At 37.4% G+C, this 15357-nt stretch overlaps 3 protein-coding genes across 4 annotated transcripts in view; 1 reads left to right on the top strand and 2 right to left on the bottom strand.

The window, feature by feature from the left end:
• Positions 1 to 9768, bottom strand: part of si:dkey-92i15.4 (uncharacterized) — an 18262-nt gene extending 8494 nt beyond the window's left edge. The window contains exon 1 of one of the 2 annotated variants that reach the window (XM_014009702.1): positions 9264 to 9768. The gene's annotated coding sequence lies outside the window, so the exon portion shown is untranslated. Of the gene's footprint in view, positions 1 to 2560; positions 2708 to 9263 lie in introns of those variants that run through there. The other variant, XM_014009701.1, reaches the window with a different exon arrangement.
• Positions 4028 to 8873, top strand: ltap1 (lipid transport auxiliary protein 1). Its single transcript, XM_014009705.1, has 7 exons — positions 4028 to 4293; positions 4798 to 4899; positions 5823 to 5931; positions 6014 to 6067; positions 6150 to 6316; positions 7683 to 7741; positions 7831 to 8873. The coding sequence occupies exons 1-7, from the start codon at positions 4228 to 4230 to the stop codon at positions 8036 to 8038; spliced, it is 765 nt and encodes a 254-aa protein (XP_013865159.1). The 5' UTR covers positions 4028 to 4227; the 3' UTR covers positions 8039 to 8873.
• Positions 9769 to 11063: 1295 nt separating the features above from the next.
• tuft1a (tuftelin 1a) overlaps positions 11064 to 15357 on the bottom strand; it is a gene marked incomplete at its 5' end in the record, with an annotated part of 18749 nt that continues 14455 nt past the window's right edge. The window contains 3 exon segments of the mRNA XM_014009696.1: positions 11064 to 11844; positions 14649 to 14743; positions 14841 to 14924. Of these exon segments, the coding sequence (XP_013865150.1) occupies positions 11772 to 11844; positions 14649 to 14743; positions 14841 to 14924 (252 nt within the window). The 3' untranslated portion in view covers positions 11064 to 11771.

Genomic DNA, 15357 nt, shown 5'->3' with positions numbered 1-15357 from the left:
TTTACAGACCTATAGACCGTTATAGACCTGTTTATAGACCTTTAAAAACCTGCATATAGACCTTTACAGACCTATAGACCGTTATAGACCTGCTTATAGACCTTTACAGACCTATAGACCTTTATAGACCTGCATATACACCTTTACAGACCGATAGACCTTTACAGACCTGCATATAGACCTTTACAGACCTATAGACCTTTATAGACCTGCATTTAGACCTTTACAGACCTATAGACCTGTTTATAGACCTTTAAAAACCTGCATATAGACCTTTACAGACCTATAAACCTTTATAGACCTGCATATAGACCTTTACAGACCAATAAACCTTTATAGACCTGTTTATACATAGACCTTTAAAAACCTGCATATAGACCTTTACAGACCTATAGACCTTTATAGACTTGCGCATCACCCACCACCTTTATGGACAGTTTTAGACCTAAATAATTTTTGGTTAAGAAATTACAAAGTTGTAGCAGCTTCAGTAACATCTTGAGAAAATACTTAAATGTGGTCTCATGTGAGATAAGTACATGTCATGACTGCGTGTGGTCCCACTAAGCAGTAAACAGCTGATAGTGCTACTAATTGTTTTGTTTAGCAGATTAGCTTTTTCACTAACTTTGAAACAATTAGAGGATTAATTAGCTTCCGCTAAATGATATTTTGCTAATTTTAAGTCCACTAGCAGCTAACTAAAAAACTAACATCAAGAGTGTGATCCAGACTGAGTGACAGTCATCTTAGCGGTTAGCTGTTAGTGTTAGCTTCAATTAAGTTTTACTCGGTTAGCATTAGCTTCTGCTAACAATTTTACATGTTTAGCATTAATGAAGTTATATTTTTAGTTGGCAGATTATGAGTTAGCAAAGCTAACTTTTTGATTTGTTGTATCCACCACTGACTCACCTACTACCACACCAGATTATAGCTCAAAATCCATCAAACTGACTGATTTGTGTTTTTGGATTATGGCAATTAGATTTGGCGGCCATCTTGAAGTTATTCTGTTTTGTTGCGAGGCCCCTCTCTGCTGGGGGCAGGGCTTAATGACGTAATGCATCAATTTTGATGTCACCACATGTTGAATCCACACTCACATATTTACTCTGAAAATGTCCTCAGAATTCAACGATGGGCTCAGGAGATATTTTGCTAACAGTAAAACACAGGGTTCGCTCCAGCTAATGCCGACATTTTAAAAAGCAGAGGTTCTCAAACTGGGGTCCACCAGAGGTATCTTGGGGGTCCTCAAAAAATTTCACTAAATTGTTGATTTGGTTTTTATTTTTTAAAATGTGTGGAGAACAATGAACTAATAAAACAAACATAATAAACTTAATAAAAATATATATTACCATGGTATTTAGGGGTTAAAATTACAATAAATTATATTTTCAAACAGCACGGGGTTTATGAGGGGGTCCCTGGAATTTTTTTTGCCCTTGTAAGGGGTCCGCAGACCTAAAACGTTTAAGAACCTCTGTTTTAAATTATGTCGAGCTTTTTATTTGGTGGGAATGCCTCTGAACCACAACAAGTTTTAACCCAGTATCTGTAAAAATAGACTAAATAAGTCATTTTTATGTTTTCTGGGTTCAGTTAGCTCCGCTGTGGCAGCCATCTTGAACTGAATAAATTATTCTGCACAATCTGTGAGCCCTCAGGACATCTGCTGGGGGTCAGTCTCAGCTACTACCACCAAATGTTACCTGCAAAACTGAGTTATAGTCAGTTTTGTAGTGGTGTCCATGGAATCAGTCTGACTCTGAAGGTAAATCAGTTGTAGATAAACATCACTTTTTGTCCGGTGGTTCAGGAGACACAAACAAACCACCCACCTAATGTCTTTTAATGCAGGAGCAGAGACGAAGCCAGCAGCACGGATGAATATTGTTTAAAGTCACTGTTGGATCAACTTTAGGTGGTTGTGTTGGATAACCACTGAATTTTGTTTTGATTCTGCAAATCTGATCAACAATGAAAAAGCAACATCATTTGTACATCGTGCTTTTCCACACAGGTGATTTTGCCAACATTAAATTAATACTGTTTTTAGTGTAAATGTTATTATTAAATCCTCCCTTTTAACATAGTTTGACACATAAACGTATTACTTTGATCACTGTTTTAACTTCAGTATTGATGTGCTGAACCATATCAAAGTAATACATTTCTGTGTCAAACAATGTTAAAAAGCAAAACTTAATTTTTTTAATTTCCACAATGATTACATTTGAAAAATGTATACTAAAATCAGTAAATGTTGGCAAATTCATCTGTGAAATATGATGTAGAAAGGATGTTACTATTGTGATGTTGATTTGCAAAATCAAAACCAAATTCAATGATTATCCAACACAACATGTTGATTGATCAGTGCCTCAGCTGTGCTGTCATCAGATCAAAACACAACAATGTTGTCAGAGTTATAAGACATGTAGAAACTCCTGAGCAGTGATACACAACTTATTGTGGTCAAATCTGTTTGTAGACTCCTGAAAATAGAAAAAAGACACAAACTTGGACATGAAGAATGAAAGAAAAGACTCACATTGGTCCCACGGCAGACGCAGCTTTGTTTTGCACCTGCTGGTTTTTCCGTTGACACAGAGGAAACTGTGGTTGTTGCTGCTGCTGAGACACAATGTGTGTGTCTGTCAGGTCTGTGTGTGTCTGTCAGGTCTGTGTGTGTCTGTCAGGTCTGTGTGTGTCTGTCAGGTCTGTGTGTGTCTGTCAGGTCTGTGTGTGTGTCTGTCAGGTGTGTGTGTGTGTCTGTCAGGTGTGTGTGTGTGTCTGTCAGGTGTGTGTGTGTCTGTCAGACACTAGAGTATAAAGGTTTGGGCCCTGTGCAGGAGCAGAGGACCCTGGTTGATCAGGACTGAGTGGGGAGAAAACAGCTCCACTCCCTCCCTTGTTTCTGTCAGAAGAATGGCCCTCTGTGTGTGTGTATGTGTGTGTGTGTGTGTGTGTGTGTGTGTGCGTGCGTGCGTGCGTGCGTGCGTGCGTGTGTCACGAAATATTAACAAACACGTCTGGAGTTCAGCTTTTATGGCGACGGAAGTTGAATTTTCCAGAAATTACTTGCTGTTTCCGGTCAGTTCCGCGCGTCTTCCCTTTGTTTCTGTCCTTTTAATTTGTTTACATGTGATTTGTCAGTTTGTTCATCGCGTTAGGTCTCGATATGGCAAGCCGATTTATCATATAATACTCAAATGGACAGAGCAGACAGCAGTTCAAAACTGGACACGGATTTGGACTTTACCAACAGATAATAAATAAATTTAAAAGAAGTGTCATTTAAAATTATTCAGGACGTTTAGCCATTCATAATCTTTCTACAAGGTTTTAAAAAAAAATAAAAATGTAACTCTTGCTCTTTAGCCTACTTATTTTGGTCTTGCCCCTTTGCTACCCAACTAGATAAAATAAATGCATCCTGATTTCTTCCTCTGCTGAACCACATTTCTCTTTGCTTTGAAAACGTATTTGGTTTTACTGACCACCCACTGCCTAAAATATTTAACTAAAAAATTACATCATAATTTTTATACTATGTTTAGCCAAATGGCATATCCATGAATGTCATTACACTAAATAAAAAACACTTATTCACATTTTTTGAAAATGAGGTCAAACAATATATTAAAATAAAAATATTAGACTTTGCACCAATATGAAAGCTATTAAAACCTGTACTTTATGTATTTGTATATGTTATTCTAAATTATTATCTCAATGTTTGTAATCCCCTGGCGGCTGTCATTACTAAATTTGTATTGCACTGTTCTGCTTTGTGTTTCAAATTAAGTGAAAAAAAAATTATATATTTAAACATTTTTTAGACAGTCACAGTCATGGAGACAGAATATGAATTATTAATATTTAGATTTATTTTTTCCAATTTAAACCCTATATTGTAAAAAGTCTATAGCTAGGAGAAAAACTAAGAACCACGTTGAAAAAGTGGTTTAATTATATATAACAACGAGTTGCCATAAAGAGAGGCGAAAGAGAAATGACGTAGCCCGTACTGGTCACGTGACTATCACGGAAGTCAACAAAGTATGCGGAACGAAACATTTTACTGAAGGTTTTTACGGTTTTATTTTAGTTTTTAACACTTCTGGGATGTTTTAGAAACAGAAACGAGCCGTCATGTTAGCGGAATATAATCTTTGTAGCGTTTTAAGGTGAAATGTTTTGTTTATTCCTCTAATAATGGAGGAAAACGAGGGGATTCTGTCCAGCATTAACGTCATCCTGGTGATGGCTTACGGCACTTTGGTGAGTAAAGCGACTGAGAACCGTTTAAAGCAGCGTAAATCTTATCAATATGAATGTTTTTGTTTTGACATTTCCCCATCATAACTGGGTAAATATAAAAATTAGAGAAGCAGAAGTGCACCAGATGAAATCCAGTAAACAGGACTTGTTTTGTAAAACATTTTGTATTAAAACAAAGAAAATTATTTACTTTAATACCTCATTACTGTGTTCTGATGCTTGTTGAAACTTGATATTTTCAGTCCAGACACACCTGTTTGAATATAAATTAGTGTCATACTGAAAGAAATAAAAAATAAAAGGCTCAAAGTGATTTTCTGTCTTCATATAAAATGCTACTTTGATAAAATGTCAACTATATTCATTTAATAGTGATTTAAAATGATGTTTATTGAGCTGAATGCATAAAACTCATTTTAAAAATCTTGTTCAGAAGCTGGATTCTAAACAGACAACATGTCTAAGAAGTGCTAACTGTGACCTTACCTGTCCACACACCTGCAGGTGTTTGTTTTACTCTTCATCTTCGTGAAAAGACAAGTCATGCGTGTTGCCATGAAGGCCAGGAGAGGACAGCACGTGTCTGCTGGACACCACGCTCCGAAGGTGACAGAGCATCCCTCTGTTCGGTTTTATGACCTGTCCTTTGTAAACTTACACAGTCAGAAATTACCAACAATACTTTCATTTATTAACATTTTATAAGAAAAAAAATCAGAATAAAACAGGGGTATATTTCTCACCATGTGATTCAAACATTTATAAAAGCCATAGTTTATAAACTAAACATTAAACGTGCACATTTAATATTTAGTTACAAAACTAAATATTTATTTAAAAAGCTAAATATTTAAGGTCAACTAATTATTTAGTTAAAAAGGTTAATATATATTAGGGCTGCAGAGATACACAAAATTCACAGTTCGGTTCGATACTTTAGTCTCTCGGTTCGATATTTTTTATACAAAACAGAGAAATGTCCATGCCTCTTTTGACTTGTAATTTATTTAAATTAATTATGAACATTTGTTTAACCTCAAAAGTCCAGTTTTTAAATTAAATGTTGCTGAAACAACAAGTTTCTCAGTGGATCTGAGCTCAAAAATACAGCCTAGGTGGAGTAGTCGAACACAGATCCACTGATCCTTCAACACAGAGCATCTTCAGAAGACAAGGTGATAAAATAAATGTTATAAATCTGTATTGTTCCATACAAGTGTGTGTTGAACCTAAAGCACTGTTTGATACGAGTACATGTATTGTTGCAGCCCTAATATTTAGTTACAAAGCTAAATATGTATTTAAAAAGCTAAATAGTAAAGTTGCAATTTAAAAATGTAACTTTGAACTATGACGTTTTTAAATGTATGAATAACAGTGAAAAATAAACCCTGATTTGTTTCCATTATAAAAGGCTAAATAAAGCTAAATATTGCTGGTACTTTTTGACTGTGTAACTTTACAAATGGCAGCCCATTGTTGTAGTTTTTATTTCCTGTGTAAAATGATGTCATCTGTTTGTGACGCAGGAACTGAGACAAGTGATCGAAGCCAAACTGAACCAAGTTCAGAAAATCCACTTTGAGCCTCGTCTGCTGGGTCCAGATGATCCCCGGCTGCAGCTGAGAGACCACTGTGGTTAGAGGAGACCCTCAGACACATCAATACTGCCAACATCTACAGTACTAATGTATGTGTGTGTGTGTGTGTGTGTGTGTAGGCTCCACTGACTACCTGTACAGGATGAAAGCACTGGACGCCATCAGAGACACTGGTAATATTTTCTGTCACCATTGATCATGCTTGTTGTTTATAATGCTGGTTATTAAATTATCTTTAATTATTTTTCTTATTAGACTTTCCTTTTGGTGAACTGGGCGGGGCATCCACGGCTGTGACCGGGAAACGCTTTCGGACCTGGCTGCTGCAGCTTCGGAACTCGCACTGCGCGCTGGGAGATGGTCTGAGGTCCGTCGTGGACACGGTGCTGGACGGCTACAGCAGAGCTCGTCACGGTGCCGAGGTCAGCAAGTTTCCTGTGGGACTATACTTTCAGCAGTCAGGGTTTATAAAGTACTACACAGTGATACTTGAGTAAAAGTACAAGTATCTTATTACCAAAAACTGACTTTGGTAAAAGTTAAAGTCTCCTTTAGGAATATTACTTGAGTAAAAGGGGCGGCTGTGGCAGAGTGGTTAGGGGAGTCGTCCTGGAACCAGAAGGTCGCTGGTTCGATCCCCCGTCCAGCCGTCTCAGTCATTGTGTCCTTGGGCAAGACACTTCACCCACCTTGCCTACTGATGGTGGTCAGAGGGTCCGGTGGCGCCGATGCATGGCAGCCCCACCTCTGYYAGTGTGCCCCAGGGCAGCTGTGGCTACAGTGTAGTTTGCCATCATCAGTGTGTGAATGTGAGTGTGAATGGGTGAATGTCTCTTAGTGTAAAGCGCTTTGGGGTCCGGAGGGACTTGAAAAGCGCTCTATAAGTTCAGTACCATTTACCATTTTACCATTTAAAAGTGTTAAAGTATGTGATATTTGTTGTAGTTAAGTATTAAAAGTCAAAGTATAGATTTAAAATGAGCAGTTAGATTTTCTGTAAGGACATTTATTAGGAGGTGACCTCCCCAAAAACTGCAGAAATGACTGTTGTATTAAAAGAATGAATGGATGTTAAATTTAGGATGCACTAGTCCAGCTGTTTCAGTTTATATACATATATCAAGGCTGCACAAAGCTTTTCCCCAAAATGAAAATCTATCTGAGGGCTGCGGCCAAATGTAAGAATATAATTCATGAAATACAAATACTTCTTAAGTACAGTCCTTTTATTTGAATGATTCTGTCCTGCTGGAGTGTGACATGATTTGTTTGTGTACAAACTAATACACTATCAGAGTTTTATATATTTATACTTCTCATTCAACCACAGTTAAATTCACTCTATCTAGGAGGCTCAGTTTATATGATAGTTTTTATTTTTTACAATAACAAGCTGCAATGAAAACAAGCAGAAATGAAATAAAAGTAACAACTTTATACTTCTTGTCTTTTTTTTAATGTAAGGAGTAAAAAGTAGACTGAAAAATAATTACTCAAGTAAAGTACAGATACACAAAAATTCTACTTAAGTACAGAAACAAAGTATTTGTACTTAGTTACTTTACAGCTCTGTCAGCAGTTTTACTCATTTATTATTTCACATGTCATCTTGTACGGACGTCCATAAATTACACAGATTTTTTGCAGGTAAACAAACAAAGAGAAACCTCACAGATTTTTTTTCCTCTCATTTTCTTCCTCAGCTGTCTGAGGGTCCTGTAGCGCCCCCTGGTGGCTGTGGAGCTCTAGAGTTCAGTTTTTTCAGGTGTTTGTGTGTTTTGTTTTCAGGCGTTTGGAGAAGCAGATTATGTGAAGTACCAGGACGCTCTCAGCCAGCTGGCCTCCATGTGAGCAGAAACCCAACCGTCTCCTGACTCGTGTGTTCTCACAGCTCCAACATTAATTCAGTTTCATGCGCTGCCCTGTGTGTTTTCAGGGTGAAGTGTCGAAGCAGCTCTCTGAGCCAACACCACCAGTCCGCGGCCCGGGACCTGACCAACACCGTGGAGCCCGCCGGCACCTCCTCCTCCTCCTCCTCCACCTCCATGACCTCGTCTCTGCAGCAGCGCAGCAAGAAGCCGCGACACTTCCTGGAGCTGAAGAGCTTCAAGGACCACTACAACAGTCTGGACAGCACTCTGTGAGCATGCTGCAGCTGTCTGCCTACACCTGGTGCCTCACAGTATTAAACACTGCCCACCTGTACTAATGCATATCAAACTGCTTTATACTGCAGAGTGTTTTCTGCACTCATCCTGTGTTGTTGCATGTCCAAGTGCAAACCAGGTTGTGTTGATTTGACCAAAACACAAACAGCTTTAGAGGCTATGCAAAGACGTTAGAGACAATCAGTATTTATTGCACGAAGTCCAGGCCTATGCACACATTACTAATTAACAAACCTGTTTAAACAGCAAAAGCATTTATAGCAGTACTGTTTGTGTATTTTTAAATCTTTTTGTTACAGAAGCCAAACTTGTTTTGAAAAGCTGTGATGATGAAGTGCCTCAGTTTCAGCTCACTGCCCTGAATAACTTCAGTTCTTTAGTGTTGAAGCTTTCCTAAGAGGCTTTTTAAGACCTGTTTGTTTTTAAAGTGCTTATTGAACAAGTTGCCATCCAGATAATCGCTGCCTTACAGACTTTAACTGTTCCTCTGCACAGTAAAATGAGCATGATGAAAAAAAGCTTTGTGTTTTTTTATTCCTCAGGTTAAACGGTGCTTACTTCAAGTGTCAAAGGTTGAACCATAAAATACAAGTTTTACCTGTCTGCTGTGGGTTTAAACAGAAAACCTTTGGTCAGGTGTGTTTATGATGGCGTCAAGCCTTCCTCCATGACTGCACATCTAGTTCTCCAGCTCCAAAATAATTAAAGATGGATAAAATTAGAAATATTGGTACTGTTTTTGTCCCACTAAAGCCCCAAACCTTTTAGCTCTGATCACACAGAATAAATGAAGAGACTTGTTACAAACCAGGAGTGTCCTACTTCTTCTTCAAGTTTTACAGCAGTTGACACCCAACTTAAAGGAGCATTACTGCCACCAACTGTTCCTGAGTATGGGTCAAAGTAGTTATGTCCTTACATGATTCTAAAACAACAACACCAACCACATCCTGCAGTAAAGACCTGTTTCTTTTAAAAAGAAAATCAAGGCCCTTATTGAGCTCTACTACTACAACCCAAAATATACTTTAAAGTAAATTTCTGTATCCCCTGTTCCTTCAACCTCTGCCTAAAACTCTCCCGATGGTCACTGTAGACCCTCACATTAAAATCACATGTTCGGTTGTCTCCTGTTCCTGGTAACCATCACACTTGCCTGTCTATCACATATAATGTGTTATTAAGTGTGCAGGGTCCTGACCTGATTCTTAACCAGGAGTGTCCAGTCCATCCTGCAGGCTTTACTTGTTTCCACGACTCACCTCACCTGATTCAGGACTGCAGACGCCTGTTAATCACCTTTCATTCAAGCCAGGTGTGTTGAAGCAGAGAAACATGCAGGATGAAATATTGATGGTGGTCCTGCAGGACCAGGATTTGACAAAACATTTAGCAAACAAATATAAATATCTTTAGTTTTGATCCATTTATGACCACTGTGTCTTTCTGAAACAGTTAAATATGCTATTGAAAAGCTTTTTCACATTTACACTTGTTTTTCCAGCAGCGCCCCCTGGTGGTGGTGTTTGATTCCAACCTCATGTAGTGTCAGTAGTGTCCAGCAGGGGGAGCCCTCTTCGTTAAAATCCACCAGCAGCAAAGTTCTGTTGTCTCTCAGCAAAACCTTTTCTGTTTGGACAGAGCTGTAAAGTAACTAAGTACAAATACTTCTTTACTGTACTTCCGTAGAATTTTTGTGTATCTGTACTTTACTTGAGTAATTATTTTTCAACCTACTTTTTACTTCTTACATTATTTAAAAAGACAAGAAGTATAAAGTTGTTCCTTTTATTTCATTTCTGCTTGTTTTCATTGCAGCTTGTTGTTGTAAAAAATAAAAACTATCCATATAAACTGAGCCTCCTAGATAGAGTGAATTTAACTGTGGTTGAATGAGAAGTATAAATATATAAAACTCTGATAGTGTATTAGTTTGTACACAAACAAATCATGTCACACTCCAGCAGGACAGAATCATTCAAATCAAAGGACTGTACTTAAGAAGTATTTGTATTTCATGAATTATATTCTTACATTTGGCCGCAGCCCTCAGATAGATTTTCATTTTGGGGAAAAGCTTTGTGCAGCCTTGATATATGTATATAAACTGAAACAGCTGGACTAGTGCATCCTAAATTTAACATCCATTCATTCTTTTAATACAACAGTCATTTCTGCAGTTTTTGGGGAGGTCACCTCCTAATAAATGTCCTTACAGAAAATCTAACTGCTCTTTTTAAATTGTTACTTTGACTTTTAATACTTAACTACAACAAATATCACATACTTTAACACTTTTACTCAAGTAATATTCCTAAAGGAGACTTAAACTTTTACCAAAGTCAGTTTTTGATAAAATACTTGTAGGACTCTGCAGGAACTCTGGATATAAAGCAGTTACACCGAGTCACTGAATAAAGAAGCAGGACATTAAACTTTAAAGCATTTATTCTGAAAACCACAGAGATAACAGATTCAGATTCACTTCATACAAAAACAGGTTCTATCAAACAGTACACAGGTTTTTTCTTACAAATAAATAGGAAGGAGAAAACTGTTAGAAGTCATATTCATCATCATTATTAATATTAATATTATTATTACTATATACAAGATGACTTTTTACACAAAGACATGGAGCTGAAATGTCAGAGATGTTTAGAGGAATGAAGCCAGTGAGCATCTTCATATTTCCTTCAGTGTCCTCACAGTTTTATAATTATTTATTATCCAGAGTCAAACATGAAGCTAATCCTCCGTCTTTACACACAGTACTCAGTAAATGGTTAAATTTATATGTGAAACAACATAATGCGTGTTCATACAAACTGTTGGTCGACAAGGATTTAAGGTTGTTTTTGTTTAGTTTTTCTTATTTGCAGATTATTATTGTTTAAAAATATTAATTTTAAGAGACAAAAGGTGCAGATACTTTAAGATTTTTTTCTTCTTTCTGCCGCCTTTTCATTTTATTTGTGTTTTGTGTTTTAATTGTATGTAAATTTATTTTGTTATTTTGAAAGAAACGAATAAAGTAAAAAAATAAAAATGACCTTTCAGCAGTGGTGGGCACAGCCCCACTTACTCTAAACTAATGAAAACTGAGTGGAAGCTAAAGATGCTACATGCTACACGCTGTGTGACACGTCCAGCACTGACTACAAGAGTTTGGATTGAATTTGGGATAAATGGCAGAAAAATGTAAGTTTAACTTTTGTGAATATTTTTTGGGGACTTAAAATTAGCGGAAACTCATTTAGCAGAAGCTAATCGATCCGCTAACAGCATTGAAAGTTAGAAAAAAAGCTCATTCACTAAAAGAGAAGCTTGTTGGGCTACTGATGGATTATCAGATTAGCAGATTAGCAGAACTGTGCCCACCACTGTCACAAGTCAAGTGAACAGACTCAACAGGGAGCCACTTAGCTAATCCAGTCCTAACAGGTCTGAGCAGCTCAGTTAGCATCAGCAGACTGTCGTTTGAAAGAAGTTCATAAGAACATAATGAACTTTGTGCAGAAACTCAGAGCAGAAAGGTTTCAGAGTAAAAACACTCTGCAGTTAGTCTAACGTGTTAAAGCTGGCTGGTTCCCTTCAGAGCGTTAGCTTCAAACGGTTCAGGTGTGGAGGCTCAGCTCTGCTCTGCAGGACAGCTGCTGTCTGACTTCAGTCCTCACTGAGGAGCTTCTCTTTTCTTTCTTTGCTCCTTTCACGACTTGATCTCGATGACTTTGATGTAAGGGAGCGGCTTGGTGGAGGAGCTGGAAGGCTTCAGTGGTTTACTGTTACAACAAGAGAGATTCATTCGTTTTATAATTTAAAACACAAAAACATATGATGACATTCACACAACAAATCTGCATTTTAACTTTCTAAAGTTGAGTCAGTCGTTCTTCAAACCCTCGTATTTACAGTTAACAAGCACCTGTTCTGGTTTACATTTTGTTTTACTTTAAAGAGCGTGTAAAGTAAAAATAAATGTGTGTTCTGAGGTCGTCACACCACAGAAATATGTGTTAATAATCATCCAGCCAAGTCTGAACAATTAAAAATACTGTTAAACTTATAAAATTATGTGTTAAAAGTAATGAAAAAACATCAGTTAGTCTGGAATGCTGGGGGCGTGTCCTCTGGAGGAACTTAAACCACGCCCACGAACCAGAACATTCCTGTAACCCAGGAAACAATGTTTGTTTTCTTTTCCTTTAGAGCAACAGGGGGCGGGGTTATACTGAAGGCAGCTGCGTGACATCACAAGGCTGCCCTTTAAGACACGCCCAAAAAATCCTGAAACAGACACCTTGTTACACAAACTGAATCATATCTCCACTCTTCAAATATCTACTGTTGAGAGAATTTGTACTCATTTACTACAGTCCATTTATGACATTTATAATGTTTAAAAAATAAAACGTTACATTTTACTTTACACGGTCTTTAAACCTTCATGCTCCATTTCTCTATCCTCAATGCTTCAAAATGGACGTCTAGGCCCCTCCCCTTTTGACTGACACCTGATTTGACCAACTGGGTTCTTCTATCAGCTCTCCAGAGCCAATAATCTGTGAGAAGTGACCAACTTCTCAAGGTCGCCGGTTCGACTCTTCGCGGACCAACCAGCCCCACTTTGGGCCCTGGATCTAGGCCCTTAACCCCCCAGCTGCTCCCCGGGCGCTGTAATTGGCAGCCCACTGCTCCACATGTGTGCTCACATGTGCAACGGGTAAATGCAGAGACTTAATTTCCCCACCAGGGGCTCAATACAGTGTATAAAAAAACAAAAAAACAAAACAAAACTAACTTCCTGTTGTGTCAGCCTGGGCTGGATTGACTGTAGAATTGGCCAGTCAGCTCTGAGCTTCATTCTGATGTCACAGCTGTGTAGCCAATCACCTCACCTTTCATTTAATATATAGTTTGAGGGGGTGGGAACTTTGTGTAGCCAATCACAGGCCAATGTTTGAGACTGTTGTCGTTTGTAGGCAGATAGCTCCATCTAGTGGACAAAGCAACGATCAGAAAACGATGTTTTTATATCGTTTTTTGGGTTTTTTTGGTCACTTAACTGATTAAATCTGCTGATAAGATGAAAATATATTTGTTATTAAGTGTTTTGAGTGCTTCAAGACACAGAAGAGGGATTTTTGTGGCCAGGAGAAGTAAAAATATTCAGATAAAAACACTTCCTGTCGGCCATTTTGAATGGATAATTTCCTCATATTTGAGGATAAATATGCATCAAATGTGAATAAAAACAAATATTTTTTCACTGCTGGTGGTTTTATAAGCTGTGTGGAATGTTAATGCTCTGAAAGAAATAAGGATATATTTGTTTATTCTTGTATTTTGGCTGTTTAGTGGTGGAAATGGGCTGAATGTACTCGAGTTGGTATAAATATTTCTGAATATTAATAATATTTTTGATAATTTAATCATGCTGTGAGTAAATATGGATGGTAAAATGTGTTTTGTGCAGTTTTTATCTTTAATTTGAGCCCAGAAGTCTTTCTGTTGAAGCATTTAGAAATAACAGTGTTTAGAAAACGTGTACAGTTTGTACATGTGTACAAAAATGCAAATGAGACATGCTGGATTGTACTATGTCTCAAATATTCATATTTTATCCTACTGTTACCAAATTTGAACTGGTAATAGTTGGGAATTAATATTTTAGCCCAGTAAAAATTATTTCTTAATATCTCATTCCCTTCATGTTCTGTGATACTTTATTAATAAAAAATAAAAAAATTTAGGGAGAAAAATATCATGATTTTTGTGTATTTTTATTTCAATATACTTCATTCTAGCAGTGTTGTATAAAGTACCTCAAAGTGATACTTGAGTAAAAGTACAAGTATCTTGTAAAAATACTCTGGTAAAAGTTAGTCTTCTCTAAAAATATTACTTGAGTAAAAGTCTTAAAGGAGCTGATATTTTTTGTAATTAAAGTATCAAAAGTAAATTTCTGACACAAAATCTACTTAAGTATTAAAAGTAAAAGTACTGAGTAAAAGTGAGCAGTTAGATTTTACAAAATGACATTTATTGGGAGGTGACTTCTCCAAAAACTATATTTTCTAACAGCGTGCAGCTGTGATGGGTTGTGTACAAGCTAATAGTGTGTCAGAATGGTATATATTTATACTTCTCATCCAAACACAATTAAATTCACTCTATAGGAGACACAGTTTATCTGGAGAGGAGTTTATAAGTAACAACTCAGAATAAAACAGGAGTAACAACTTTCTACTTCTTACCTTTTAAAAAATGTGGAAAGTACAGATAATTGTGTAAAAATGTAATGAGTAAAAGTACGCTGAAAAAAATTACTTAAGTAAAGTACAGATACCCAAAAATTCTACTTAAGTACAGTAACAAAGTATTTGTACTTAGTTACTTTACAACTCTGAATCTTACTATGACTGCTGAAGTTAAAAATTCAGATAATTAGCTTTAAAAAGAGACCAAGCTTGTGAATTTACTGTAAAGGGTTCAAAAGCAGTACTTTACTTAGTTTGTGTACTTTTTAAAGCATTTAAGGTATTTTAGGCCTGCAGGTTACCTGGATAATAAGAGTAGTGTTTACCTGTAAACAACCTGGGGGTTGCGCTCAGATGACAGGTAGGAGTTTGACCTCTGCCCACCCAGGTAGTAGTCCATCTGGTCCCTCATCTCTCTGTTCTGCTCACAGAAACAGGTTTTAGAGGAGAGAGAAACTCTGTTCCTGCACTTCAATCACTGCAGAGGTCTTCTGATGGAAGACAGGACCAACGCTCACCTCGGCCTCCAGAAACGCCACCTTCTCCTGCAGCTCTTTGATGAGGCGGTCCCGCTCCTGGATCACCATGCGGGAGTTCTGCAGCTGCAGCAGAGAGTCAGAGGGTCAGTGGGCCTGGAGCTAACACCAGCAGACACGTCTGCAGGCTTCATGCAGCTTTCACTAAGTTCAATTTAAGACCTTTAAGACCATTATTTTAAGACCAAATCAACACTTTAACAGAAACATTCAAATGGTCCCAGAAATTTTATAATAGAAACATTTTATTGCATCACTTTAGTTATTAAAGAATATATAATTTTAATACAAGAACAGTAAATTATTTGACTGAAACGATCATATCTGACTGCTGTGAACCGTTTTCACTGAGTGAAACAATCATTGATATCAAGTCAAGTCTGATGAAAACTGACTTTAACAAGTTTAACAACAAGCAGTGGACCTGACTGAACTTCTGTTTGTTCTGCAGGTAAATAACTCTGTGTGTGGGGGGCTGTGTGTGGGGGGCTGTGTGTGG

Source organism: Austrofundulus limnaeus, unplaced genomic scaffold, assembly GCF_001266775.1.
Source record: "Austrofundulus limnaeus strain Quisiro unplaced genomic scaffold, Austrofundulus_limnaeus-1.0 Scaffold60, whole genome shotgun sequence".
Lineage (NCBI taxonomy): Eukaryota > Metazoa > Chordata > Actinopteri > Cyprinodontiformes > Rivulidae > Austrofundulus > Austrofundulus limnaeus.
The sequence above is the reverse complement of the archived record's forward strand: the minus strand, read 5'-3'. Positions and strand labels throughout refer to the sequence as shown.

What these genes read in the sequence shown, in the direction of transcription:
- ltap1 (XM_014009705.1), top strand. Translation starts at nt 4,228, where the DNA reads ATGGAGGAAAACGAGGGGATTCTGTCCAGCATTAACGTCATCCTGGTG. An exon ending in TGATGGCTTACGGCACTTTG is followed by an intron (nt 4,294 to 4,797) that starts GTGAGTAAAGCG and finishes ACACACCTGCAG; the next exon opens with GTGTTTGTTTTACTCTTCAT. An exon ending in CTGGACACCACGCTCCGAAG is followed by an intron (nt 4,900 to 5,822) that starts GTGACAGAGCAT and finishes TTTGTGACGCAG; the next exon opens with GAACTGAGACAAGTGATCGA.